This window comes from Idiotropiscis lumnitzeri, chromosome 6, assembly GCF_059441095.1.
Source record: "Idiotropiscis lumnitzeri isolate Australia: NSW breed Sydney's pygmy pipehorse chromosome 6, RoL_Ilum_1.0, whole genome shotgun sequence".
Classification (NCBI taxonomy): Eukaryota; Metazoa; Chordata; class Actinopteri; order Syngnathiformes; family Syngnathidae; genus Idiotropiscis; species Idiotropiscis lumnitzeri.
Genome location: NC_142396.1, coordinates 15,210,996 through 15,238,876, shown reverse-complemented (window position 1 = coordinate 15,238,876; position 27,881 = coordinate 15,210,996). Strand labels below are relative to the sequence as shown.

At 40.3% G+C, this 27,881-nt stretch overlaps 1 protein-coding gene across 3 annotated transcripts; it reads right to left on the bottom strand.

Annotated features, from left to right (window-relative positions):
* Positions 1-195: 195 nt before the first annotated feature.
* Positions 196-27,881, bottom strand: LOC148335390 (SITS-binding protein). 3 transcript variants are annotated; one of them, XM_088299656.1, is made up of 12 exons: positions 27,602-27,621; positions 26,887-27,337; positions 24,450-24,621; positions 14,189-14,396; positions 12,718-12,868; positions 9,299-9,496; positions 8,926-9,194; positions 8,715-8,851; positions 7,832-7,953; positions 4,864-5,043; positions 4,383-4,795; positions 196-4,334 (listed from the first exon to the last, which is right to left on the bottom strand). In XM_088299656.1, the coding sequence occupies exons 1-11, from the start codon at positions 27,604-27,606 to the stop codon at positions 4,622-4,624; spliced, it is 2,067 nt and encodes a 688-aa protein (XP_088155782.1). In that variant the 5' UTR covers positions 27,607-27,621; the 3' UTR covers positions 196-4,334; positions 4,383-4,621. The 3 variants fall into 3 exon arrangements, with proteins under 3 accessions (XP_088155782.1, XP_088155779.1, XP_088155781.1); XM_088299653.1 differs by having other exon boundaries at positions 26,887-27,881; XM_088299655.1 differs by having other exon boundaries at positions 196-4,795; positions 26,887-27,881.

Genomic DNA, 27,881 nt, shown 5'->3' with positions numbered 1-27,881 from the left:
AGAAAATTAAGGTACCCTGTATGAAATGGCAGTAGTTCTTAAAGTGCTTCAAGTACAGTTGATATTCATCACTTTAAATACATACGTGTATCTATTTTTTTCATTTCAACTCCGTAATAGAGGCGCATTAACCCCAAATCATAAGACATCCATCATACATAACTGTTGCATAATTGTCAACTGTCAGACTCGAGGTAGTAAGAAAATGTAAACTTTATTTGCAAATTAGTCATTCTAGATTCTCTGATTTACAGAAGAGAAAAAAAAACATATAATGGCACAGTCATCGTAATATGTACATTGCTGATACTGCAATAATCCAGACACTCGTGTTGTCCAGATTAAATTAAGGCACAGTCTACTCAGTCTGGAGAGCGAATAACAAATCATTTCCTGCAGTTTCTACTTCAACATACCACAGCATTTCTGCAACGCATTGCGAGTGGGAACTTTACAGCTCCTCAGCTGAATGGCTCGGGTGGGAAAATCACAGTTTGTCCATTGTACATTCATTTTTAGGTTAGATTAAGACATCCATGTGTTGCACTAAGACATTTGGTGATTGGATAAACTTCAGTAGACCTGAGTGTTGATACAGTAAACGGGTAAGTTTCAGAAAATGTATTGCTAAAGCATTCAGTCCGTCTGTATCTCCACATCACTTAAATAAAAGCCAAAAGAATACTGTTGAATAAAAGAAGTGTACGGCTTTTTCTCATTGTACAAGATGATTACTTTTGTAAATTTAAGTATGATTACAAATGTACAAGAATATCAAAATGACTCAATAACATATATACGGAGCCAGAGTATTTCGTCCAGGCCACAAACAAAAATGAAACCGTTTGCAGCACTGAAGAAATGGATGTGACATACAGTGCGGTAAATTACATGGAAATGCAATTAGCAATAAAGCCTGATATTGTTGTAGTTGTTTCAGTTGCAATGGATAACAGACAAATCAATGCGGATGCTACTTGATTACATTGAGTACAAGAATGTACACACAGCCTTACTAATACTTTGCCGAGTCCATATACATCCAGAGGAAGGCAGTATATAAATACAGCGCTCTACAATAGAACAGTAAAGACTATGGCCATGATAAAAAAAAATATATATATGAAAACGGCAGAAGACAATTACTAACACACTGACTGGAAGCAAGAAAAGCTCAGTGCTTCTGGATGAAACATTTTGCCATACAAACATTTCTTTTTTTCTTTAAATTCCCCAACTGTACAATTCCCATGACACACCTGCACATTATAGAGATACATGGTCTTACAATGATGAAAAAATTCTCACTTTTGATACTGACGCTGGAACAGAGTTAATACAGTGGATATACAATATTATAAATAGTCTGCACACCCCTGTTCAAGCGCTATTTTTATGTAATAGTAATAAAAAAGAGAGCCCAGGATAAATCATTTTCCATTTTTCCACCATTAATGTGCCTACAACCTGTACAACTCAATTAAAAAAAATAAATAAAAGAAATATATTATTGGTTGCAAAAGTGTGCACACCCTCTAATTGGATGTGACCGTGTTCAGAATCAAGCAATCACGTTCAAATTCATGCTAAATGGGAGTCAGCACACGACTGCACACCATTTCAAGTGCCTCTGATTAACTCCAAATTAATTATATTGTTGACTTTTCCTGACAAATACGTAGTATGGGCTGATGAAACTGAGTCTGAACTTTTTGTCCATAATTCCTGAAAGTACAAGGTATGTTTGGTGCAAGCAAAACGTTGTTTCACCTACAGTGAAGCATTTTGGTTGCACCATCATGAACTGGAGTAGGAAACTTAGAAAAGATAGCAAAAATGATGAGCAGTTCAAAATAGCCGTCAGTGTTAGCACAAAACCTTCAGACATCTGCTTCAAAGCAAAACATATGAATGTCAGGAAAAGCCTACTAGAACAGCAGACATCCATAGTAGTGGCGGGTGTGTGTTGCTCCCATTCAACAATAGTTTGACTGTGTTTGGTAAATTCTATACATTGCAATGTTCCATTTTCAGTGTGTACGTGTTTGCAAGCACATTATCAAGCACGGGTGTGTATCTTCACTTCCAGCGTATTCTTAAAATATTTCAGTTGAACGTCGTGGTGATAGGTGACAATCCTGGTGGAAAAAGTTTTGAAATGATTTATCTGCTCCTTTTTTTAATCATAAGACAGAAACTAGCATTGGAGCAGGGGTGTGTAGACTTTACATATCCACCATCAACAATACATTTACCGCAATATTGTTGTTGTACTTTGCTCTGTACTGTATCATACAAGGCCCTCTATATTGCCATTTCGTCTGTTATAGACAGCAGAATGAAATTTGTGTGCAGCTGGCTCTGTCCCGAAACAGAATGTACGATACTTGTTTTGAAAGTATTGGATTTTGAGGTTAAAAAAAATCATCCATTATAAAGAATCTACCGAAAGGTTAAACTCTACAGTAAAACCAAATAGAAGCGATCTGCTGTAGTCAGTATTATTTCAGAGCTAACTGAGAAAGATTTAGCTGATTGAAGTAGAATAGTGTAATTACCAATAAAAAATATCGCTCCTTAAATGGAAATTGAAAGCTGTCTCCGTCTTACTCTATACAGGTGCATCTCAAGACAGAATATCCTATTTACCATATTCATGTTTACATATAGAAACATACATTCATTAAACTCACAGAAAAATAACCTGTGTAGTAAATCCATATACAGTATGAATTTCACTTTATAGGTTGACCTAGAAAAATGAATTCTGTTTTCCACAATAATGTCATTCATTGAGATGCACCTGTATAAAGTCACCAAAGTAGTGTCTCTCAGTATGATTCAGCTCTGTTCTACACCACCTCAAACCACAACCACAATAATGTGAGCATTATTTTCTTTTTCATGGCAGACCTTTTGCTAAAGATAATTCGATTGTGGACAAGTACAGCAGCGGTTGCTTGTTTAATGCATTTCTATATGATTGATTTTGTTGAGGGCAACTTTGGACAAAATGGACAACTTATAAAATTTGAAAGATGGCTATCAAAAGCCCTCACTGCAGCAGCTTAGTAAGAGATTCAAATGAAGCGGAGATCTTTCAAAATCAGTGGCTTGGCCTCAGGTTCATGCGGCCTACAGTACTTATGGGACATTCACATGTCAACAGAGTTGTACACTGATACAGTATACACATATGCATATATATTAGGGGTGTAACGATACATTTATATCAATGCATTGATGTGTCTGCCCTGCCATCCGGCTACACGGATCAGCACTGGACTGTGAAGCTTACATTGCTGCTGGCCACACATCATCACATCATTTTTACAAGTTTTTAATTGTTTTAATCGATATGATTAACGAAATAATTTGAAACTCGCCTTCAAGGTCTTCTTTGCTGGCCTAACATAATCAAGAAATAATGATCATATTCTTCACATTGATGTCATATTATATCCTAGTGTTGAATTTTTGGTTCGAGTTTTTATCCATTCAGAATTCAGCTAGCTTGTGTTACCAGGCAGATTTCATAGCTCACGCGCACCATTCGTCCGAGGCCTTCAGATACTGTTGTGCGGGCTTCTGTTCTGAGCAAGGGGGCTTTTACAGTTGATGCAGTTGCGATAGCCAATGAGATCATGAATTGATGACAGTTGGTGATGGAAGGCGATGAAAGCGTCTTGTGATTGGATACTCACTTGTGAGTGGGGCAGCGCTATGCGGAATCAACACACCCGTAAATTGTAAGTAGCGACCGTTAGAATAATTGCAGATACACTTGCGAGGCCATTTCAAGATGTTTTTTCATGAAAAGACGGGTCGTTCAACACTCACTCAGTAGTGCACAAGTGTCTTTCTGTATATTATTTCTCCAGCCGTGTTGTCATAAATGATGGCTTATTTATTCAAGTCGGACTAAGTAGGATTTCACTGAAGGCCTACGAGTGAAATGCACGGCCCACAATAGTATTGTTAAAAATTAAGCGTTAAATGGGTCTGTCGATTCTGAATAACAGTGAAATTTTGTGGCTGAGATACATTCATTCAAACATCAGCCCTGTGGCCAAAGAAGTTCAAGTAAAAGCCTTCTTTCAAAATGTGTAAGCAAAAATTGTGTCCGTGCAGTTTCTGTGAGCTAAAGTTCCCTCAATAAAGCCCATTCCAACATTCATTTCACTTCATTTGGTCTTCTTGAGAGATTCTGATTCATTTTAAGCTACAAGGGGCTTATTTGCTCCTCCTTATCATGAGGGACAGTAGCAGCTAATAACTTTATAGACTGTAGAAAGGAAACAAAAAAAAATGTAAATGCACAGATTTCTCCAAAACTTTCATACAAAGAGGCAGAACAAAAATAAAATAAAATCAAAATCAGCCAAGAGGTAAAACTGATTAACATTCTTTTAAAAAAAGGAAGAAAATTACACCCAAAGGAAAACGACATTAGAAATCATGTAGAACTGTAAAGTGCAAGTAGAAAGATGTATTTTGACAAGATGTCTCAATTCATGGCATTGAGGCAGGGTCAATGGTCTCTTGTGGAAAAAGTGCAAGTTTAAAACAGCGCGAGTGTCAAAAATGATCGGAGACAGTAACAGGATAAGTCACGTGTCACTCATCTTCGCCGTAAGAAAACACCCACCGCCTCCAGGGGCACAGGATAGTCCTGTAGGAACGTCCCTCCATCGAACACCTGAGCGTTCTGGCTGTCCTGCCACTGGAAGCCACCGTCAGGTAAGTAAATGTCCCGCCTCACTGCCCCCATCTCCACCACCGGTGCCACCAGAACCTGCAATGAGCACAAAAAGCTCAGATGTCTGGACAAACACCCTGGACGAGATTGCGATGGGAGTTTACCTCGTCTCCAATGAGGAACTGGTCGTCAATGGTGAAGGTCACGGGATCCTCTGGACTGAGCCACCACATGGGCCGATAGATGGGGCTTCCCGTCTCTTGCCACTCCTCGGCGTACTTCTCTATGAGTGGTACCACGTCCCTCTGGTGCTTTGTTATGTATATTCGAGTTAAGTTTAGTACCTGGGATACAATATTTAGATGGAAGTATGAACATACAGCGCATCAAAAACGCACAACTCAAAAACAGTATGCTTTATAAAATGGTGAAGGTACATTTTTTTTTCTTTGGATGCCATTCTAGGATATGAGCATGCTCATATATTTCAATTCCAACTTGTCTGCAGACAACAATTTATATATCCCCACCTCACAAAAGTGAGTCGAACTCTCACATTCCTGTGCAGGTCTTCATAGGACAGTACCGAAGAAATGACACTTGACTACAATGTAGTAAGTTTACATCTTGGATAACAGTGTGCAATTCCAGACCCCTCAGAATAACCTTTAGCCTCTTTAGCAAGGCAGTGGTAATCTTGAAGGTGTGTTTGGGGATCTGCCATGCAGCCAATTTTTGGAAGGGAAGGGTTCTGCTTCAGCATGTCAAAGTGCATTTAGGAATTTATGGTTCTCTCAACATCAGGCCACGAAACTCCGACCACCATGCTTGACTGTCGGCGCTAGACTGCTCACCTGGTGGCCATCACACATTCTTGACTCTGTCTGTATCAAATCAGTATATCTTGGTCTGGTCTCATCAGACCACAGTACATGGTTCCAGCAACCCATGTCCTAATTCTGCTTCACTTCAGGAAACTGCTTGCAAACTTTCTTTTGTATCATCTTTAGAAGAGGCGTCCTTCGACAACCATGCACTTATGCGGCCATCTGTCCATCCATCCATATTCAGACTCTAGCGTGTCACGGAGAGCTGGAGCGAGCTTATCCCGGTTAAACAACTGCATTATTTTATTTCATATAATTCTATTGGACCACAAACTCATAGACAGTAATTGTATTTATTTTAACTTTTGTCCTTTTTCGGTTATTTCAGTGACCATTGTGGATTTTTCTTTCTTAAACAAAAGGAAAAAAAATGTCCATGTGTGCTTGTGTCACTTCGAGTTGTAAAAGTTCACACAGGACAGTGTTGGCTTTGCGGTTTTGACAAGGTTCAAGTTGTTCTTCTCTCTCCATCTGGGTAATTGACTTGCGCATTCCAGTAAGGGTCACATCGTCTACAGTATTCCATGACAAAAGCAATAGCTGATGCGCCTTTAAAACACAAAAATGTGGAGAACATTTGTAGGAATGCGCTGGGTGTGATTAGGGCTTTTAAATTAGAAGCCAAGTGGTTTGTGTTGATCCGATCTTTTAGCACGCTTCCATTGTGACACTGTAAATCGAGCATGATGTGGTCGACTTAAATTACTGTGGAATGTCCACTAAAGCGTATGGTGGTCTGTTCTCCTGGACGATATCTCCTCTGTCTCACCTCATCTAAACTTTATGAATTGAGAGCCTTGGAGAAGCCAAAATGGAAAACACTGACTCGCTTCCCAAAAGGTCTATTTTTATCTTTGCCATTGCAACACAAGTCACAACCAATATAATTTGCTGTCTCGGAGAGGAAAATAAATAAGTTGATTGTCACACTTGTCAAATGTTCATGGAACGTTTAACTAGCACAATAAAGCCATGGACTTTTCCGAGTGCTGTCCTTAAATTCATTATCATTCCTGCTCCGATGCGTCTCTAGAGTCTAAGAGCGTTATAAATCCAAAGCAGGCATTATAATTCAGAGCAGATGTCCCCCAAAACCACAGGTAATGTTGGGAGGTGGCTAGTCGATCACTCCTATTGCGAGCATGCGCCAGGAGGACGACGTGGTGCGGTGTGGCGTGGCTTCTCTCTCTTGACTAACATTGAATGTTGTCTGTTCAGGACACTTGAACCCTGGTCTGCATTGTGAGAAGTCACTGGATTCTCTGACACTGTCGGACATGTTTTGATGCCATGCAACGGACAGCAGGAGGGATCAAGTAGATAAGTCAACCTCCTGCAGGGGGCAAAGCCTTTGCTTGCACACAGCATTTTTTTGTGGGAACCAATCTGCACAGCAATGAAGAGGCCATTGGATCTCTTAACATCCTAAAAATTACTCTCTTTTATTACGACCTGCAATCTGCCTTTGTGTGAAATGAGCCAAGGAAGTAAAAGTGTGGATGAATAATACCATTTTCACATTTTTGTTTGCTGTCTGCCACAGAATTAAAATTGTCCTAAAGTGGAAGATATGTCAAGGAAGAATCCATGATATTTGAATGATGATAAGGATAAAATAATGGATGCTGGAATAATTTCAGACATTTGCATCCTGATGTAGAGGTTTGAATATATTTCACCCTTGATCCTCAAATTTGTAATTATTTTTGTCATTGGGAATCACTATCTGAATGTTTCTCACTCCTATTTTAATGTCAGTTTTTCTTTTGAGCAGAATATTGCTGCCTACCAGAGTTGTACCATTGCAGGAGTCTTTGTGAATGTTGCTCTCCTTCCCGGGTTGAACATCTTGTTTTTCTTATTTATACCGCATACTAACTGAGAAAGATTGAATCAATGGCGCCTCTGCTCATTGATGCCAATTCCTGTAGTGCATTCTATTGTGCATTTATTGCTTCATGAAGCAATTAATCAATAAATAATTCCTCAAAATCAATTTTTGATGGTTATTTCTATCGCAGCTAAAAGGGTGAATCAAAGATTCGAACTTAAATCGTCATCAGATCACCATTTGAATAATAACCACCTTGTGGAAAAATGTATTCTATACCGGTGGTGGATACCTACAAAGTACAAAGGTGCTGTCCACCTAAGGAATTTTTGGTCTTGGCAGAGGACTGCCAATGTAATGTATTAAAAGTTAGTGTATGGTTAATATAAGTGGGTGAAAAAAAAATGCCATTACCCGGTCCTCTCCGCAGACCCATGGAGGTGTATGGAAGCTGATTACAGGGAGGAAGGAAACAATCTCCAACCAACGGATGTACAACTCCTCATCTGTGACCATCTCTCCAGTTAGAGATCCACCTGTACGGATCAAAGAGATGCAGCAGATTTGATCATGAACAGTATATGCTTTGCTTTTAAATTTCTTGTCTGTTTGTAACTGCTTTTGAATGTCATTTTAATCACAATATGTAAAGTATATTGAGCTGTTGTGCTTGAAATGCGCTGTAAATTCATTCCGTCATTCTCTCTCTCTATATATTTTTTAATTATTATTACGTTCTTACAACCCTGAGATCCTTTTTTTTTTTTTTTTTCAAATGATGGTTATTGACTGGATTTTACAGTAAGTGCACTCCATATACCAAATCAAATGAGATTTTTTATTTGTTGGCCTATGACCTGTTTTTTCAGCCAAAATACCTTGAGTAACCCATTTATTTTCATTCAGTGGCTAGTGCAAATACGAATAGTGAGCACAGAATTTTGGCGTGGTTAGCACGCCTGTCTCACAGTTCCGAGCTCAAGGCTTAAATCTCGGCTCTGCCTTCCTGTGTGAAATTTGAAATAATTTATTTTTTGGCTTTTCTTGAGTGTTTTCTCACATGCATTTTAAGTAAACTGAAGACTAAAAAAGTGTCTACAGTAAATGGTTGCTTTTCTATATGTTCCCTGTGATTCATTGGAATAAGGACAATGTTCATGCCACCAGAAGTTAGCTGAGTTAGTCGAAAGGATTGATGGCGAGATGACTGGAGTTCCTTTAGTTGAACATTCCCATTGGGAATTATGGCAATTTTTAAAACAAAACCAAACAAGTGACCTATAAGATGCTGTATTACCTACTGCATCTGGAATGAGGAAGTTGTATCCCAGCACAGTGTGATGTAGCAGAGAGGGAATGATGCCCTTCAGGCCCATTGGGCTCCAGTCAGACAGCAGAGGGGTCATCCTGAGAAACACGGGTTTGTGGCTAGACCTGGGCAACAAACAGGAATCTAATAAGCAAAATGCTTATTTAGAAATACATCTGAAACAAATCAGACAGTGCACCTTGTCCCCGCTGACATAATAGTGGAGTCTCCGATTCTGGCGGCCACGTCGGCCAGCAGGCTGATGTATGTGTCCCCGCCAAGAGCCTCAGGTGGTCGCAGGGCCTGTTCCTCAAAGAGGTTCCTTTCACCTCCCTCCAGCAGGATGTACTCCATTCCCAAATTGGCTTGTATGGATCCCACTCTGTCCAGGAACCAGCTCACCGCGCCTGGGTTGGTGACATTTAGCTTTACGCAGAATTTCCCTCGCCACTGAGTCATCAGGGGGACCTTTTGAATGGAAACACATACACGGTATTATCGTTAAGAAGATGAGAATAGCTGAGCATAAACAGAGATCACAGTCAACCTTTTACACAAAGGTTCCCTCTCACCAGATATCCATGAGGCGCAGAGGGGAGACTAAGCCAGAAGGCCTCAGTGCCGTCCAGGAGAGACGTATGGAACTGCGTGGTGTCCACGCTCAGGAAAGGGGACAGTGTGACGGAAATGTTCAGAAGCTTCACAAGTGGGAGGTCCCTGCTGAGTCTCTTAGATGCCCCCCTCTTCCTGCTGTTGAGGTAGTCATGGTCCTGTGGACAAATAAGCACTCTTAGGAGACACACGTACATTTTATGGACAAAAACATGCCAATTGTTGGACAATGTTATGCTTTCAACAGAAAATTTAATGTGGGGCGCTTTTGTTTTTCCAGCATGATTTCCATAGAGGAATGTTTTGGTTGAGTTTGGTGTGGAAGAACTTCAACCCCATCCAGAGATCCAGACCCAATGTCAGACAGAACTCTCTACTGGATGAAGCTTATGGCATTGACCAACCGGGCAGGGACCTGCTCCATCGAAGTCGTCTTCCTGCAGCGCTTCATCTGATTGACTTATTTACATACTCCAGCATTTAGTTGAATTACTTATTGTTACTTATTTCTGCCCCCCATTTCCCCGGCTTGGAAATTAGGTCATAGTGACCCATTTGAAAGTAGTTGTTTCGATTCTACAGCAACTGACCGGTACAAGATTGAAGGCTGACCATATATCTGAGGCTTTAGAAACTTTCTGTGATTAAGGTGCTATACAAATAAATTTGACTTGACTTCAAGCCACACACACTTGGGAGCTGAGAACTAAGTCTTTCCGGAAGTGACCAAGCTTTTGCAACTACAATTTATTTTTCATTTTCAAATAAAGGTGAGGTGTCCCAATATTTTTGTACGGAAGACTCAGTCCAACTTGAATTTATAAAATTTGAATATTAATTTCACAAACACATTGTCAACACAATCAGATGTCCACAAGCTGATGTTTGGGTCTCTATCTAATGTCTTTCAGTTCGTATTGCAAGACTGCAGCTGTGTCAAATAACCTCAGCCAGAACCTTTTAACACCTAAATTAATCCTTTGGAATGTTCATGTAATGTAAGGCACTAATTCTCGATTACCTAATGGTGTGATTTCAGAACATAGAAGGTTGCGAAACAGCAATGCGAAGAATAGGGATGTTCGAACATCCAGTATTATGCAATCAGTTTTTTTCTGGCAAACTTTTGTGTCAGAACTTGGACGTACAAATTAAATTCTTTGCAACTACTAACCCAATTGCTTTATGGAACAAAACTATGCACACTTCAGTCATTAAATTTAGAAATGACGCAAAATGATCACATGACCCACATTTTCTCATGCCAAGAGTAATATAAAGTGGGTTTTTTTCTCCATAAAACTGCTCGGGAAACGAACTGACCTGTGATTGATAATTTCAGAATACTAATAAAACTGGAAGAAAATAAATTGCCTGTCTCATTACTGTAGAATTATTTCCATCATCAACACTGCATGCTCGGCTCAGACTTAATGATAGGAACATAACCGGTGTTTTATATCTTCAATGCACCTGAAAATCATTTTCTTGTGGGAATAGCAAATTCTTCTCACCAAGCAAATGGATTATTCTACTTCTATATTTGCATCCTTTCACTCCTCCTGAACTGGTTATGGATGGTGAGAGGGAGGGCTGCCCCGTTGTGGGAGAGGTCACAGCCAATTTTCATTTTAGCGATGTGGGCACTTGGAGGCCGCTCCCCACTCCTGATTGTTACGTGTGTATTCCTCAACAACAGTGCTACCCAGTGGGATGAGTTAGACATTAAATGTTTCAAAGGTTTTCATGTTTGCTATTCGTATTTTTGAATAAAATCAGTCGCGTAAGACCAGCTGTCTACCCTGTACCAGTGTTAGATGTGGTCTAACCAAATTGTCACTCTGCCAGGCACATCTCCAAGTCACTTCTTCCGCTGTGCTGGGCCACCCAGCTTGGCGGAGACCACTCTGCCAAAACGGCAACTGTGCAAAGATCCTAGCGCCAATCCGAAAATCGGGATCCGCCAGTATTTGCACCAAGGAGCAGATGCCCTGTTTTTGAAAATAGAGCCCATTATTTGAAAGGCTTGTTTTTCCTTGTATGAGATCCCTGCACAGCACGGAGCCGTGGTGTCAAGATTTCACCATTACATAAACTTCTTTTCCATCCAGTGTTCCTGTTACATTCCCAGTGAGCAGTCTTTTCTGATTTTATTTTTTATCTGGTATTGATTTTGATACACTTGAGAGAGATCCTGCTGATCTTGTTTTTTGGGAATGTCAAAAAACATTCGGAGAAAGAACACAATATTCTCTGCCTGCTAAGTGTGAATCCAACATGAATATAATATTGTGGTTGTTGTTAGCATCAGTGGAGTGTCACTACATTGTAATGAGAGGTATTAGTGTATTTATAGGCACTCTGGAAACATCAAAAGTACATTAGTGCAGTAGGACATCCACAAACAACACCCTCAATCATAAATTTACTGTATTGGTAAACACCATTCGAAAATTGACATTTTTATCGTTGGGAAGGCCATGTATTATATTGCCGTTGTTGTTGTTTATGAATGCCATAAAACATGAAATCATACAGAGTCGAATTTTTCATTTGACGCCACACGCAATTCTCTTTTTTTCCTCTCATGATGTCTCTTTGGTTAGCCAGATTTCCCTTATCCTTGCTTCTTAGCAGTCTTCATTTCCCTGAAAATCTGCTTCATGTAAAATCTTTCATCTCTGCCCGCTGTCCACATTTAAGCCTTTGACCACTGAACCCTTGTCAGCTTCCCAGTGGAAAATAGAGAATTTGAAGGCGCTTCTTTCCGTGAATAGTGGGTGGCCCTGTAATTAAGCTCCTTACACTTAAACTAGACAGTTATTTTAAATCAAATCAGTGCTGTTGTTTGATCCGGGTTCTTTCATCTCAGGCAGATGGCTAAAATAAAGCCCTTTCTTTCTCAGCAGCACTAAGAAACACTAATCCATGCCTTCGTTACGTCTCGGCAAGATTACTGTAATGCACTTCATTTTGGAGTCAGCCAGTCCTCCCTCAAGCGCCTCCAACTAGTCCAAAATGCTGTTGCTCGCCTTTTAAATGGAGCAGCACACAACCCCAATCTTGGCTTCTCTTCACTGGTTCCTAGTGCACTTTAGAGTTAATTTTCGGATACTTCCGTTTGTCTTCAAATCTTTAGCATGGCAAATGTTGACCTCCCAAAGGCAAAACCAGACATGTCTAAAAAGACAAGTGTTTTATTGTCTAAAGTTACCATAATTGCTGAATAGAAAGCGTAGTTTACTTTGGTTTTAAAATAATAATAATATTTTTGAATAATATTTATTTAGGGTTGCTACAAAAAAAAGATGTTTTCCGCTTTCTGGCTAAGAATAAGTTCAGCGTGATACTGTATACAAGTAGATTGAAGAGCATGTACCATTTCAGAGAGGAGGTTGGTGGAATGTTCATTAAGGCTGATGATTCCATCACCAAGCTGGTGTCTTCTAAGACGATTAGAAAAGGTCCTTAGCTCCCTCTCCACCTTCAGTCCTGAATCCACATTGCTGAGGAGCTTCCAAGATGGTAGCCTGTGAAATACACAAAGGAATTGTACACACAAGTTAATCTGAACAACTTGTACAGTGCAAATTTTTGATGATGATAGACTAAAAAAGGAATGTGGTCCGCAAAAACAAATCAGGTTTGTCAACTTCTTGCGAAAATGTATTACAAAATTTCAAAATGTCAAATGTAATAAATAATAACTCTGAGATATTGCAAGCATTTTATGTTACCATAACCTGCTTGATCGTAATTTGTACAATAGTGAAACTATTATGCTGAATGAAGAAAATTATTTATCCATCAATTTGTTCTGTAATGTAGATTGTTAGTGTCATCCTCGTACCTCCAATATCATTTCTTTTCGGGAGGCACCAGAAACGTCATATTTGTTCAACCATTAATATTGCATCGTCAAAGAGAACAAGCTGTTTTCAACACTTGACATCAACGGTCAATAATTTGTAACAATAACACCTCATTGTTTCGACGGACCAATATTTGTGAAAAAAATCCTTGCAATTAAAATGAATAAATAGTGATATAGAAGGTTTCGGCCTGAAGGCAGCAATATTGACAATAAAGACTACACCGGTTTGTGTCTTAAAGTATGGCAATTTTTGTTTTCAGTATTGTTCTAGCCAAACTCTGAAGGCAACTTTAATGTTAATATTGGCTGCCCGGGCATATTCTATACCAGGTGTGGGCAATTCACTTTGCAAAGGGGCCACATGAGAAACTTGCTAAGGGCCAAGCCAACGTGCTAACCTCAATTTTGTCAACATTGTATTTAATAAATGTGGAAAATGCATGTGGTTTAATAAATTGCTGTGTTGAGATAGTGTGTAGTTATAATTAAAAAAATATTCATTTTAAACTAAATTACTAGTGGTCATTAAAATGTCATCTTTACACTACAAAACTATTACAATTTTGAGTACCATGCATTGCCCAGATCTGTACTATGCAGTCACTATACATTATACAGTCAAATGTATTTGATCACCACCCATTGAAAGCTCTATAATGGAAATGTTGTTCTAGTGCTGAGCTACAAAGAAAGGTGTCCAGAGGAATACTTCATATAGACTGCCAATTGAAAGCTTTTCATTCAATTTCTAGAAATGTAACGGAAATTTCCCATCGCTTTGCATTTCTGGTATTGACAACGTGTTGATCATTTATTTTTTATTTTTATGGAAGAATTATATTTCATCCAACTAAATCAAAGATGGATCTGCCTCACGAAATGGATTGCGTTCAAGTTCCTGTGGTCCACTCTATCAACCCATTCTATGACCGTTGCTCTTTGCAAAGGCCTCCTCCTCCTCCTCCAAAGCACTTACCACAGTGCCTTCATGTCGGGTATCTCCCGAGTGAGCTGGGAGAGCTGCTGCATTGCCTCTTGGTGGACAGCCTTCACATTGTTGCTTACACAAACGGTGTACTGCAGGGGTAGAAGCGCCATACTGGGCAGTGATTGCAAGCAGAACTGTTGTCTGCTGTCCAGCCCCAGCTGCAGAGGGTGGTCAGGCGACACCAGCACTGCAACACCTGCATGGCAGAAAACAGGAGAGATCTTAGTTTATTGACTCATACTCTCATATATTTCATCAAGATAATGAGTATGAAAACAATTTTAAGAAACCCAATTAAAAATATTAACTTGATTTGAACATTGACGAAATGATGTAACTACGCAATTAGGATGAGTGAAACAACTAGCTTGTGGAATGTTTAAGTTGATCTTGTTTCACTTTGGTGTGAGGAAACACACTAACTGGTATTTAACAATATGTGGTAAGATGACCTGAGCAAAAAATTTGGACACCTTCTGGGGAACTGTAAAACAGACATTCTCAGCTGTTGGTTCAAAAGACGTCTTCTGGGTGGTATATTTTCACATCCATTTTCTATAGCGACTGGTGTTATTAGGGTCACAGGCGAACAGGAGCACATCACAACTGACTTTGGGTGAGGGGCGAGGTCACACCTATGGGCAGTTTTGAACCACACTGGAAGGCCTGAGCTGAGATTCAAACCCAGGACCTCCAGATTGTTTCTGAATATCTAAATTGAAAAAATATTTATTGAATATTCCATGTTTTTCATTTTGGGTACTACAGTACTGTGTACATGGTACAAAGCAAAGCATAAATATGACCGTGGGTACAGACGCAATTCCTCACAACTTAAAACGACTCCAAGGTGTCTAAGGTATATTACTGCACAATGATTTCCACATTCCGAGAGTCCAGAGTGTGGACACTAATAGGACATATTCTACAGTGTATTTATGTCAGAAAATGCAAGCTTTTGGGCTTCTGCCATCGACTTAAATGTGTCACTTATGCACCATCATCAAATGTATGCACTGTGGTTGGGGTGACCTTGAAATGAGGGCATTCCCTGACAAATCTGGCAGTGCGCTCGTGCTCCCAGTGATTTAAGTCTTGAATCACTTCACAGCCGCTGATGGTGGCCGATTGCTATGGCTGATTCGTGCCGCCATACGGACGGGGCATATGTGTCCCTACTAGGTTAGGACGATGGCTGAACGTCAACATTATAATATTGTGGGACATGACACCTCTGTATTCAAATACCCCTCATACATGTCAACAACAGTATGAGATCACCTTTTTTTTTTTTTTTTTTAAATCTAGTTCTTTCGCTGTGGAATTTTGTGCAGCCTAGCTGATATTGTCATTATTGGAGAAACTCTGTGTGAGGTATTATGTGATTCCACCGCGCCGGATCATCACGTTGTCGTCGTGCGGTGGCAGAGTACCCATACGGGGAAACCAAGAATGATCCAAAACCCGGCGTCCGAACCAAAACTTTGTTTCGCTCCCGGACCCACACCTCTATGAAATGGCTCAAAATATAGTTACAAGGAATGGATTGAGAAGCTACAAATAGAGGTGTAGCCATACGAAACTACTATTATGTGATTCAGCCCCACTGTTTCATAACAGTAAATCTGTGGGTGGGGGGTATAGTATGGCATATGAGAGCATATGCTGACATATAGTGTTGGAAGTATGTCAGCTGTTCCTGGAAGATAAATACAATGCTGCTTTTGACTGAGCAAGCCCCAAAATTCAAACACACACAAGACATGTCATCCAGTCAGAACATTGTGTCCGACCATAAACTGTCCAGGTGCAGAATGATAACTGGATCCAGGTTTGGGAGGAAATCTCCTATCCCTTGGGTCATCCAAAAATGCCTATATGCATGCCATACACAATATTGAGCCTTAAGAGTTCCTTGAAACCGGTACTCTTGAGGTTAATGAGATGGCTTTCCATTGGTTGTTCTTTTTACACAATACAATAAACTGACATATTTCATCCATGGAGGTCTGGGATGTACAACACTAATATTTACTTTAACGTTCTTAAAAGTGTACAAAAGTCTTCAAAAGCGGAAAAGCTTCTGAATGAGCATAACCAGGAATAAGACAATGTCAATCTGTAAATTCCAGCATGTGTTCTATCAATTTGGACACTTAGTGCAGCTTTCTAGGGAGTGAGTCAAATAAAAATGAAAGAAGATAAGGAAGAATTGTGTGTGCAGATGTACGTGAACTGCAACGTTCAATGACTTGCAGTTTTTAATCACCACTAGTCTCCATTTTCTTGCCGTTCCTGCCATGTTCTCTGGTTGTTTCTGTTCCCAGACAGTATCAAACAGATACCTAATCTGCGATTTCCATAATCTTGCCACAAGTAGCCAAAGAGGGATTTAGAGTTTAGTTGTTAAACAGATTAAGATGTAAGAGTGTTTTCTGGTGCCGGAAGACCGCCTGAGAACTCAGGCCGGGAGCTTGGCTCACTTCTGCTGCCCTCCCTCGTTTCAATAGGTACACTGTTCTCGGGCAGGCAGGAACCAGGAGTGCGCAGCACACAGTTTATAATCCGATTCATAGTTTCATAGATCACAAGGCGTGCCAAAAGGCAAGTGAGGAGCTTCGACCTCAGTTGGGCACCTCTCATATGTTTGCAACGGATAATGTCAAAGAGATACTTGTATCACGGAAGCTTCCTTCCCTTCCCACACAGGGTATCGGGTCACCGTCTAACTCCTTGTCACATCGACCTTAATGCAGATTGCTATAGAGAAAAACAAAACATGCAAGACATGAACGCAAAAGGTTTTATGAGGAAAAGACGGAAATGTAGGACAAAGTTATAGCTGAGTGAAAAATGGGCCAGTGGAGAAAATGTAACAGCTTTATGGAAGGATGGAGGTGGAATGCAGGCAGTGGAAAAAGAGGCGACCGGCATACACCAGACACCCAGTAGCCTTGTGCAATGATGTGCAGCTACAGCACGCTGCGCCAGTGTGTTTTACCCAAGTGCACGCGAGGTGGAAAGTGTTTGCAAGCGCGGCTTCTTGAGTCATATTTAATTTTAATGGGAAATGACATTGTGGTGCCTCACGGAAACCGGACAAGCTAATCAATAGAGGCTGGATATTTATTCCTTTTTTGACCACAAGAGTCCAATACAATGTTAATACCTCAAGGAATGGTATGGTGCGCACCCTTCAAGCTGTCAATCAAAAGGAGCTGCAACCGCTGATTTATATAAGTGCAGTCGTGTAGAACGCAAACACACAACTCTGAGTGAACAGTATCCCTCGATCACAGATGAGTGGGACTCTGTTGGTTATTTAAAGAAAGGGAAACAGGTTCGGAGCCTTGGGTTACAGCCAAGGTGGTGTGCCCCAAGAGTTAGAGGGGAAGCAAATGGGGCGGTGGGCTATTTTTAGAACAATTCCTTAAACACTCCAAGCTTCCCCTGAATATTTTCCACCATCCTTCAGAAGAAAATCTGACGCCTGACTGAATATGAGCGTGCCTTCAAATCTGCAGATAATGATGGCCAATCCCTCAAGTCTGGTGAACAACCAAATCAACTTTTCACACGCAATTAAGTGAATACCAGCAGAGTTTTTGGTCTCTAAAAAGAGTCTGTTCTTCATCTGTTTGGGAGCCGGATGCTCGCTGGACCACATGCAGCTTTTGAGGGGTCGACATGATTTTTACTGTGGCGTGGCATTGCCGTCTGACGCCCTGCTGCTTTGGAGCACATGGCCCACGCTGCTTAACCTTGCGACAGTTCAATGCATTTTGTGTAATGCACAACACCTGTGCCTGCTAACTAACTGGACTGGGATTATAAAATGCACGTTGAAATATGGAAGCACATGTGTGTGCTCAGCATGAATTCCCTTACAATGGAAACTTCATATCCATGCCCAACCTCAACAAATTGATGGCCACATAACTTGGATAATGCTCCAAGTTTTTCCAAAGCAACTTATGGAGGAAATAGTGACACATTTAATAATATTATACTCGGCTCTGTTTTGTTTTAATGCTCAAAGCGCAAGCGCATTTGTTTTCCTAAAGTGTGATTGCACAAATTGCATAACGTAAATGCCCTATCATCATATTTCCTTGAGTTTGATGATTCATCATGAAGTTAATAGAATAGAATAGAATAGAAATCCCTTTATTGTCATTGTACTCAAGTGTGCAACAAGATTAGATATATATATATATATATAGCTTCTGCCAAAATCAATGTACTGCCTGGATTTTGATATCGATTCCAGGTATGTTTTTCGAAAAGTCCATCACAGAAAACACGTTCCTATATAAAGCAAAGTTTATTTATTCAATCTTTTTGCTTCTTTTTCAGGATGGAAACATTTCAATGGGCTTGTGGAAAATGTTCTTACAGTAGCCCTCGCATGCAGGAGATGACAGCTTGCGATGAACAAAAGCACTGGCTGGCTAAATTAGTCATTCTTAAAGTGTTTCGCATCTCTTCAGTGGGCAGCTGCTCAGTGACCTTGTGACTGACACGCAACATTTGCTTTGTCAGTCAGTCTTCTTGTTGTACTGCATTATATTCAGGGGGTGCACATTTTGGTGTGAGCAAATGAGCACCAGAGATTGTTGATTGGTGCTCATTTTTTTTTATCAGACCCAATGGCCTCATGGATGAATGTAAAAATTTACAAAGTAGGGCTACAACTGGCCGGTCCACCTTTTTAGGAAAGTCCCACTTAAATATATTGTCGCTGAAATCACAGACTTCTCTGACCATTCTAGAAACAATTTTTCAAAAAGTATGACCAACACCGCAGGCAAACCTCCTCACGTCTATTTCTCTCTTGTGCTTTGTGATACACACCTGTCAGGCACGCAGACTCGCAAGTCCGGCGTGTGGAAGAAAAAGGACATGAAGAAGCATGAAGAATGTAAACATATGACATCGAGTAGAGACTTTGAAAGTTATTTTTACAACCATTGGTTGAAAACAGTTGAACTCATAAATGTTGCAGTTGCTCTTAAAAGGGACAAAAGCGAGCGTGGACTGGGGATGACGGAGGTGATAAACACAGGATAACTTTTTCAAGCAACGAGCAACTTCTGATTCACTTGTTGTTAACGACGAGTATGATCATATTCATTTTTGTTGTCCAGAAAAAAACATTGGCATATGACATTTTAAGCATTATTGATTTGCAACATAACAACCCACATCTTTTCGTCTGTACTTAAACCCCCTCAGCCGATTTTCTCAGACTCTTCCCCTGAAATAGATTCCTGCCATTTTTCAATGGTAATGGGTCTACAAGTGAAACTTTTGATTCAAACACCACAGTTGATCTCTCTCCATGTCCCGTATTCAGCAGTATAACATTCTTTTGAAACTGTTCCCTTGACATTTTTAGAGGATGTGGTTTGCCAGATTAAGCCATCCGGCTCCCGTTTTGACTCTGTTCCTCCACATTTCTTTAAAGGAACGCTTCATTGACGTTAACATTGGCACTTATGTAATAGGTTTGGATATAAAAATGACATCAGTACTAAAATGCTCCCCCCTAAAAGACTCTGTAGCGATTTGAGTTTTTTTATTTAAGTTTCTCTCACGCACGTTCATTCATGAAGCTGTCAATGTTGCGGTGTGAGTCGTCATCGATTTTGGATTAACTCCTCATCGATGAACCCAGGATGTGGTCTTGAATGGTGCGCATAGTGGAATGTTATGTGCTTTTAGTCGGGGCCACTTCAGGAGCGTCAATGTTCAGCGAACCAAAAGTTCCAGCGAGGAGGCCGACTCCACAGCCGAGTGTGGCCGCATTGCAATCCTACAGTGATTGGTGTACGCGTAGCCCGGAGCTGTTACGTTCCAAAGACTAAAACGGCGTTTTGTAGTCGAAAAACTGAAGCCAATCTTCATCAAAATAAATGTACGTGTCTACTCATTCCCACGTCAGTCTCTGTAAATGTCCCGACTGGTGCTTTTATGCCGTGCATCCTCACCGTGATCAGCAAAGAAGCAGTATGCCATGTCCTAACAGCATAATCTATGTACCTCTGCTCACTTCCACAGTTCCTCATTACATAAATCAGCCACGGAGAGGTTAATCCTTTTGTTATGTTGAGGCTTTTTCGGGGTAGAACCAGTACAATGGGAAAGGAGGTTGAGTTTCACAACTGTTGATGGCCTCAGGTAGCAATACTCCAATCAATTCGAAGTCCCCTATGAGGACCACCTTTAGTAAAATATTAGCTCAATCCTGTAGATTTTTGGCACATTTCTGCATCCTATGTCGTCAGCTTGTGTTTTGTATGGATAAAGACAGGTGGATCTTTAAGTTCATACAGTTGGCAACATGATCAAATTTCACATTCATACTCTACTGCATTGTATCTCTCTTGTGTCTCTGCTTCACTAGTCCACTTGGTTTTCACTTTACAGTTTTCTGCCATCTTCATTAGGTTTTCTGCCTTAATTTTAGTCTGACGATCACTCTACTTAGTCTGCCATGCTATCTTTAGCTGATCCACCGGTCACTTTTAGGTTGTCAAGCACACTTTCCTCTATATCGTTACACTTTCTATATCTCTATAAATATCTTTCACTCTGACGGTCGTGCCAGAGGAGACAAGCCTCGCAGCAACACAACGTCTCACATGTTCAACCAATGATACCAAACACATAACTAACTTTTTCCTCAATTAACAGTATTTTAGCTTTACATTTGCGCCGGCATGTCATCAAACACTTTTCCAGTTAAATGATCAATACTGTATGTGAGGGATTTTTTTAACAGTGCATTGCACTTTGTGACATTTAAATCAATATTTATGAAAAGATTAAGTAAAATATTAAAAATCCATTTGTTTTTTTTCTTTGTATTATTCTATTATCAAAACATGAAGGAGAAGAATTACAATTCTCTTCTGTAAATCAAGAGCAGTACTGAGCATAAGTGGTAGGAAATGAATAGATGTTCAATGAGTGGGGTTTTAACCTGCAGGAAATGAGGCAAAAGGCCAGAGGATGTAATATATGTGGTAGATTGGCTGTTATGAATGTTCAATCCATCCAATTTCTACAATTTAGCTTGTTCAGTATCATGGCAGAGGTGGCGCCTAACCCAGGTGACATTTAGTGGAGCCCTGTGTTCAAAGCAAGCATGGTGAAGTAGTATTTAGCCGTTATGCTGCCCACAATGGAATAAGCTGCCAACAGAAGTAATGTCCGTCCCAAGTGTGAATGATTTTAAATTCAGGTTACATACTTTTCTTCCATACCTACGATTGAGTTTTTTTTAAAGTATTTTTAAAATCACTTTACCAAAATATTTTTCTTGCACTGTAATTTTAATAAGCCATTGTTTATTTCTGTAGTTGTTTCTAGTTCTTTTGTTTGTAAATGCTTTTACATGTTGTACTTTTAATTATGTAAATTATATTGAGTGAGCTTGTATACGACTTGTATATTGTGCACGTGCACGTACAGTACTGTGATGTGTGGTGTAGATCATGAATAGTCAGGTACTGACATTAAAGTCTGACTTATAAATTTGTGAGCCAAACAGAGTGGTATATTTGCCATCAAATTACCTGACTGGCATTAGAAACTGTTAAAAAAAAATAGTCACGACAACATGAATTCCTTGTTGGGTAGACGCACAGCCAGTCCTTGAAAAAGACACCTCTGAAGTTGCTCTCTGGACATTGAACTATGCATTATGTCTCGCCAGCCTCAAAGGATTAACTGTGTGTGTGTGTGTGTGTGTGTGCGTGTGAGTGAGTTTGAGTGAATGCGTGAGTCTGTGGACTTTTTGCAACACTTATTCAACCTGTTTGAAAAACAAGAATGAAAAATGTTATGAATGAATATTATTCACGAATTTATTTTAATATATGTGTTAAACTTGCAAATCTGCAAAGCCAGTTGTCCAAACATCATATATTTGTCATTCGAATTAAGAATGACAGTTTTAATGTTTTATACTAAGTGTTATTAAAATTTAACATTGATTAACTGACATTTTACACTCACCATGTTATTTTGCACTTTGATCATGAAATATTGTTGATATAACAAGAAGAATTCAAAGAATTCAGAGGTTGATTCAGCAAACATGCCACAGAATACTCACACTTGTAAATGAGTCATGATTGAACACAATTATTGCTTATTGCATTTGTGTGATTCTACACTTGGAGCATTTCAAATATGTTATATTACAATAATATTCAACCCTTTTCTAAAGAGTGTTTCTAAAAACAATTAATTTCTTATGAACATATTGGTCCCACTGTTTTCCCATAACTGGAGCTAGCCATTTTATGTGTCTGGGAGTGGTTACTTGGTGACATTCAAACAACTGTGAATGGGATGTTGTCTGGTGTTTTTATTCTCTCTCTGCAAAGCTAAACTAAGAAAAAAGGCTTATGGGGTTGCCCTCTTTAAAGCTGGAGAGGGGAGTTAAGGCATGTGACCCCTTGTTCCGTCTGCCACTGTATTACATAACACACCCGATGTGTACATGTGTGCTTTCATGTATGCTTTGTCTTCAGTCGAGTGCGCATATGTGAAGGCAGAAAAGTTAGCTTCATGGTATACTTGTTGAATTAATTATTTGACTAGTTTTCTTTACTACTGTGCATCGATTAATTTACGCATATGGACGCACGATCGGGGGTCTCCATTCGCCTATGTTCCATTTTCTGCCGACAATATCATCTGCAAGGGGAAATCTTGGCAGTTTACCTGTGCAAATGCACCTTACAAATGCCAATTTCATGCACTAAACCAAGCAAGTCAATTTCTGCTCCATAATGTCAACGACGTGCTTCGACCACCCAAATAATTAAAGGGAATGAGGGGAGTTGCTTCAATTGGCCGGGAGCTAGCTGTGTTCCATCACACTATGGCCACAAATGCCCTATTCCACGAGTGCGTGTCTTGGAAAATACCAAAAGAGATAAAACACATCCACACATGTGCACAGTTAAAATGCACTCTGAATAGCGTTGGGCACACAAATAGGGCCCTTCATACGTCGCCTGCAAAATGTCCAATGAGATGTTATAACACACACCAACCAATAACTTAACTCTTCCTTTGTAACAATTGTTGCAGTACAGCATATGGAAATGCGATGCTACAAATGTGTGGAAATAGTTTCCCAAATAGGAGACCAGTAGCACAATCCAAGTCCATTATTAATTTCAATTAAAGCGCAACTGAAATATAAACTGCAAAGTAACGAACATATTTCAACTTGGCTACAATGTCCAATTGTTGAACACATTACGCTGTGCATCAAAATAAAAGATCCGCATGCTGAAACAAAAATTGTACAGGGCTCCCATTAATTATAAATACATTCAGCATAATAGGTAATGGTCAGTTGCACATTTAGTCTTTTGCTTTTATTTGTTTCTACGCCCATTTGTTGCAATGTGTCCTGACACGCAATCTGAAAAGTTTGGGGGCTGCTATACTTGGCTGGAAATATATCAATGACGTCATCAAGCAATCAACTTCGACTCGCCTTTTGTCACATTATAGTTGACAACAAAAATGCTTTCGTCGTTATCCTCAAATTCTCGCCCATGTAAATTGCATTTCTTCCAATACTGCTGATGGACAGACCTGCACCCAGTACTGATGGACAACAATGAGCAGCAGAGAAAGTGTGAAAATTACAGTACATTAGTTTTAAACCACAATTACAATTCTCACATGCGTCACGCCTTCCTCATCAGTCGCATTAATAAACCATTCATGTCCAGCAGTGACCCACATTACTCGCTTTCTACCTCCAGGATAACATTTAACACCTCAAAAATAAAGGGACCCCTAAACAACCTATTCTTCTAGCCACAATAAAAGGCAATTACCCACCCAAGTCTGTAAAAGTTTATTCAAGAACTCTAAATTAATAAACAAATAATATTGGTTTTCAGTCTATATGTGGGCCACTTCCCCATCAAGTGGGATAAATTGTGTGCGTGCTTTTTCCAGTAGCCACTCACATTTTTTTCTACACTTGCGCACACACAAACAAATTATAAGGAAGGGTGGAGGTGGAGGAGTAAACGTAAAACCCTCAGAGGGGATTCTCTCACACCCGGGAATTCACACCACACTTTGTATAGTCCCTAAGGTGGGGTCACATTTCTTGGCCCACAAAACGCTGTCACTGTCAAGGTTTGAATCCAACTGCTCATAAACGTAACATTGAGTGACTGAAACGACTTAAAGTATGAGCTCTTACCTGACGAGCCAAGGAAGTATCGCTCCAGAGCTGAGCCGAAACCTGAGGGATTCTCTTTGAGATCGCTGACGACGAAGGGCTGCATGGTGGCGTTCTGATCATTTATAGGCCACGTCTGACCGTTGACACTGGCGCCGCCATACCAGGATACGTTCGTCATGGAGAAACAGTCCTGAGAGGCCCAAAAGGTTGTCATGTATAAAAACACAACGACAAACTTTGCTGCTCGAGGAACTTGTGTGTTGAAGACACAAACAAACGTTTTTCTGATTAAGTTGAGAGTCAAAAGAGACACATGCAGTAAATATCTGCTTGCGCTTTCTGGGTTCAGTTATGTGATGGAAGGAATGCAGACATCTTATGTCACAAAAATGCATGTCTTATTAGAACAGTTTTCTGTTCTTAAAACCACAGGTGGGCATTCGTCAGTGCTTTTGTACGTCTGTGAGCTCTCGTCATTATTTCAGGGCTGCCCGAGTCAGCCAAACGGCGTCGAGAATGGACTTAACCGTACCGCGTCACACGCAGGTGCCGCACACCTGACACCGAGCCAAGTGAATAAAAAATTCAATTAAAATAAAACAGTGTTGTATACCTTAAAGTCTCACAGACCTGTGTGTGTCTGTTTATATATGTATATACATTTTTTCATTATTATTATTATTTTTTTTCTTTATTTTGCTGCATGTCTGCTTGTGCGTCACCTGAATGTGATGTGGAAATTATGTTCTGACTCCGAATGGCTGTCGCCTATGAATGCACGTGGGTTGGCCTGAAATATTGACGGGAACTTATCGTGACGGACTAGCAATGCCCACCTCTGCTTAAAACAAACAAAGGTCGGTTTACGAATGAGCGTGAATGCCTACCTATAAATTGGTATGCCACTAAATATATATTCCTAAGCACATGAAGCTGAATGAAATATGTTATTATAATATAGAAGGGGTGTCCAAACTTGGTTCTCAAAGATCGCTGTCCGGCATGTTTTAGCTGTCTCCCTTCACATTATTTTCAGGCTTCTTCACAGCTTGCCGCTAATCATTTGAATCAGGTGTGTTGCAAGAGGGCACAATTTAAAATTTTGGTTGTACTGCATCATTCAACCAAAAGAGTTTATTCTAAACTGAATACTTCATTTAAAATTAATTCTTCTCATAGTTGCCATTTTTTGTTGTTGTTGTTTCCCCCTCTTTCCCCCTGACAAACACAATACATCTCCGTTATGTTCAAGTCTGAGCCCTGTTCAAGAGTTTTAGGAGGGCCGCCAAGTGGTCAGCTGAATGCCAGCAGGATTTTGTAAATTGTGTGTTTGGAAAGATTTTCTGAGCTCATGCAATCACGCCACATGACAGAGAGTTATGGTGGGGACAGATTAACCTCGTCAAGCATCCCAATAGTGAAATGTGTTTCAGAATTAAGCTGAGGGAAAGTACAATACGTGCCAGCCGTGTCAAACACACAAGTGCTTTGATATGGCATGTTTGAAGTGTCTGTAACTCCGTATTTCGAAGACTTAATGGATTGTGGCTGACAAGACATCATGCCATACAATAATGCTAATGTATGCTTTAAGTGAATATAAATTTCTGATTATACATATATATATATACATACATATATATATATATATAGATATATATATATATATATAGTGGTATTATTCAAACTCAGTCAGTAGGCGTCAATCGCGGCACAACGATAAGTAGGCCTATACATCACAAGTTGAATAAAAATAATAAAATCTGTTCATACAAAGATAATGATACTCAAGTCTGATTTGCTTTGCCACAATACAGTATTGTAAAAAAACATTATTACAGGAGTAACCGTTTGCATTGATGTGACTGCAATACATCAGACCAAAGAAGCGTTTCTAATAGTTTGCTTACCTTCATTTTGGCTCAGCGTGAGAGTAAAAATATTACTCACTGACTGCTGTTATTAGGATGCTGTTCAATGCACAAACGCGAACAACTCCCACAATAATTCTCGTTTATTCTTATCAATTTAATACAACTGTCACAAGCAGGCTTTATTATATTTTATAGGCATATTTATTGATTGGTTGGCTGTTATTAAATCAGCGTTTCCCAAAACGTTTTCCATCGTAAAAGCCAAACGAGTAAATTGTTTTTCCTGGGCATCATGCAACAACAATCATGAATCAAAACGTCTGATGCGTTTGCTTTGCAGCGGAGGCTTGATCTTGAGGTACTCTGCATTTCCCACCGCTGGCATCTTAGATTGTGCAGGTGTACGTCAGCGGATTTATTTTTGCATTATGTTGAAAATTTACTGATTCAATAACTATCAATAATTTGTATCAACAACTACAAAAGAAATTGTTCTTTGCCTGCATGCGTGCACGTTTAATGAGATGCGTAAAATCCATCTCATTCTAACTGAACACAAAAGAGAGTGAGAGGAAGCCTACCTTAAGCTGCACATGACACTGCACCGGCGTCCAGGTCATACTGTAGCACTCGGTCTCCGTGTCCTCATTCACAGCCAGCGAGATTTTGATCTCGGCCACCGTGTCCCACGTGTAGCAGAACTCGGTCTTGTTGAGCCAGCACAGGTTCCTCACGAAAGGGACCTCCAGGTCAGGGTTCCCCACGTTTCCGACGTCTATCTCCACGTAGGTCTTGTCCTCCGTCAGAGTCTGGATGACCAGCGAGTGGGTTCTTCTCTCCCAGATCAGTCCGCTCAAAGTCCCCTTAAGGATCCAGTTCTTGTTGGGCTGGTCCACCACTTGCCAGTATATGATCCCAATGGTCATTACAAAGAAGACTGCCACCCCGAGACACGCTATCGCTCCTTTCCACGTCTCGTTCATCTCCTTCAAGCCCGTGTCCCATGTTACCTCTGGAATGGGGCTAGGGTTCCTATTTCGAGCGTGAGGCATGTTGTTTTTGAGATCAGCAATGAACCAAACACCAAGAAATACTGCAGAAAGCTCTGTGCGCCAAACCACTCTGTTGCTGCTTCATCATGCCATCACGGTGTAAGTGTATAATTTGTCTTTGCTTGTCTTATCTGCACACGCCCTACACCGTGTGGCACGTTGTCAGTTGTACCAGTAATAGAGACATGCCATGTGAAGAAATCGATGTGGATTGCAAAACAGCAGGAATGGATAGGTGACTTACCACATAGCGCCGCTGTTTTAAAAAGCTTGACTTTTCGATGAGCATTGGCCGCAGTCAAGTGGCGAGCTGCCCCAAGCGGAGTTTGGCAGCAGTACCCACGAATAGCCCCAAAGACGCGCTCTGGCTTGCCCCGCACTGTCTGACGTAACGCCGCGCTCTTTCTTCGCATGAAAGGTGGAGAGAGGGAAATGAGGGGGATCGGGAGGGTTTGCCAGAGTAGTAGAGCTTCCAGTGTGGGCGAAGCGGCCAAGGTCGACTCGGAAAGGGAGAGACCCCCATG

Coding starts and splice junctions, on each gene's coding strand:
- LOC148335390 (XM_088299655.1), bottom strand. CDS start 27,357: ATGCCTCACGCTCGAAATAGGAACCCTAGCCCCATTCCAGAGGTAACA. Junction 14,397..24,449: donor ATACTTCCTTGGCTCGTCAG/GTAAGAGCTCAT, acceptor TCTGCCATGCAG/GTGTTGCAGTGCTGGTGTCG. Junction 9,497..12,717: donor CCAACCTCCTCTCTGAAATG/GTACATGCTCTT, acceptor ATTTGTCCACAG/GACCATGACTACCTCAACAG.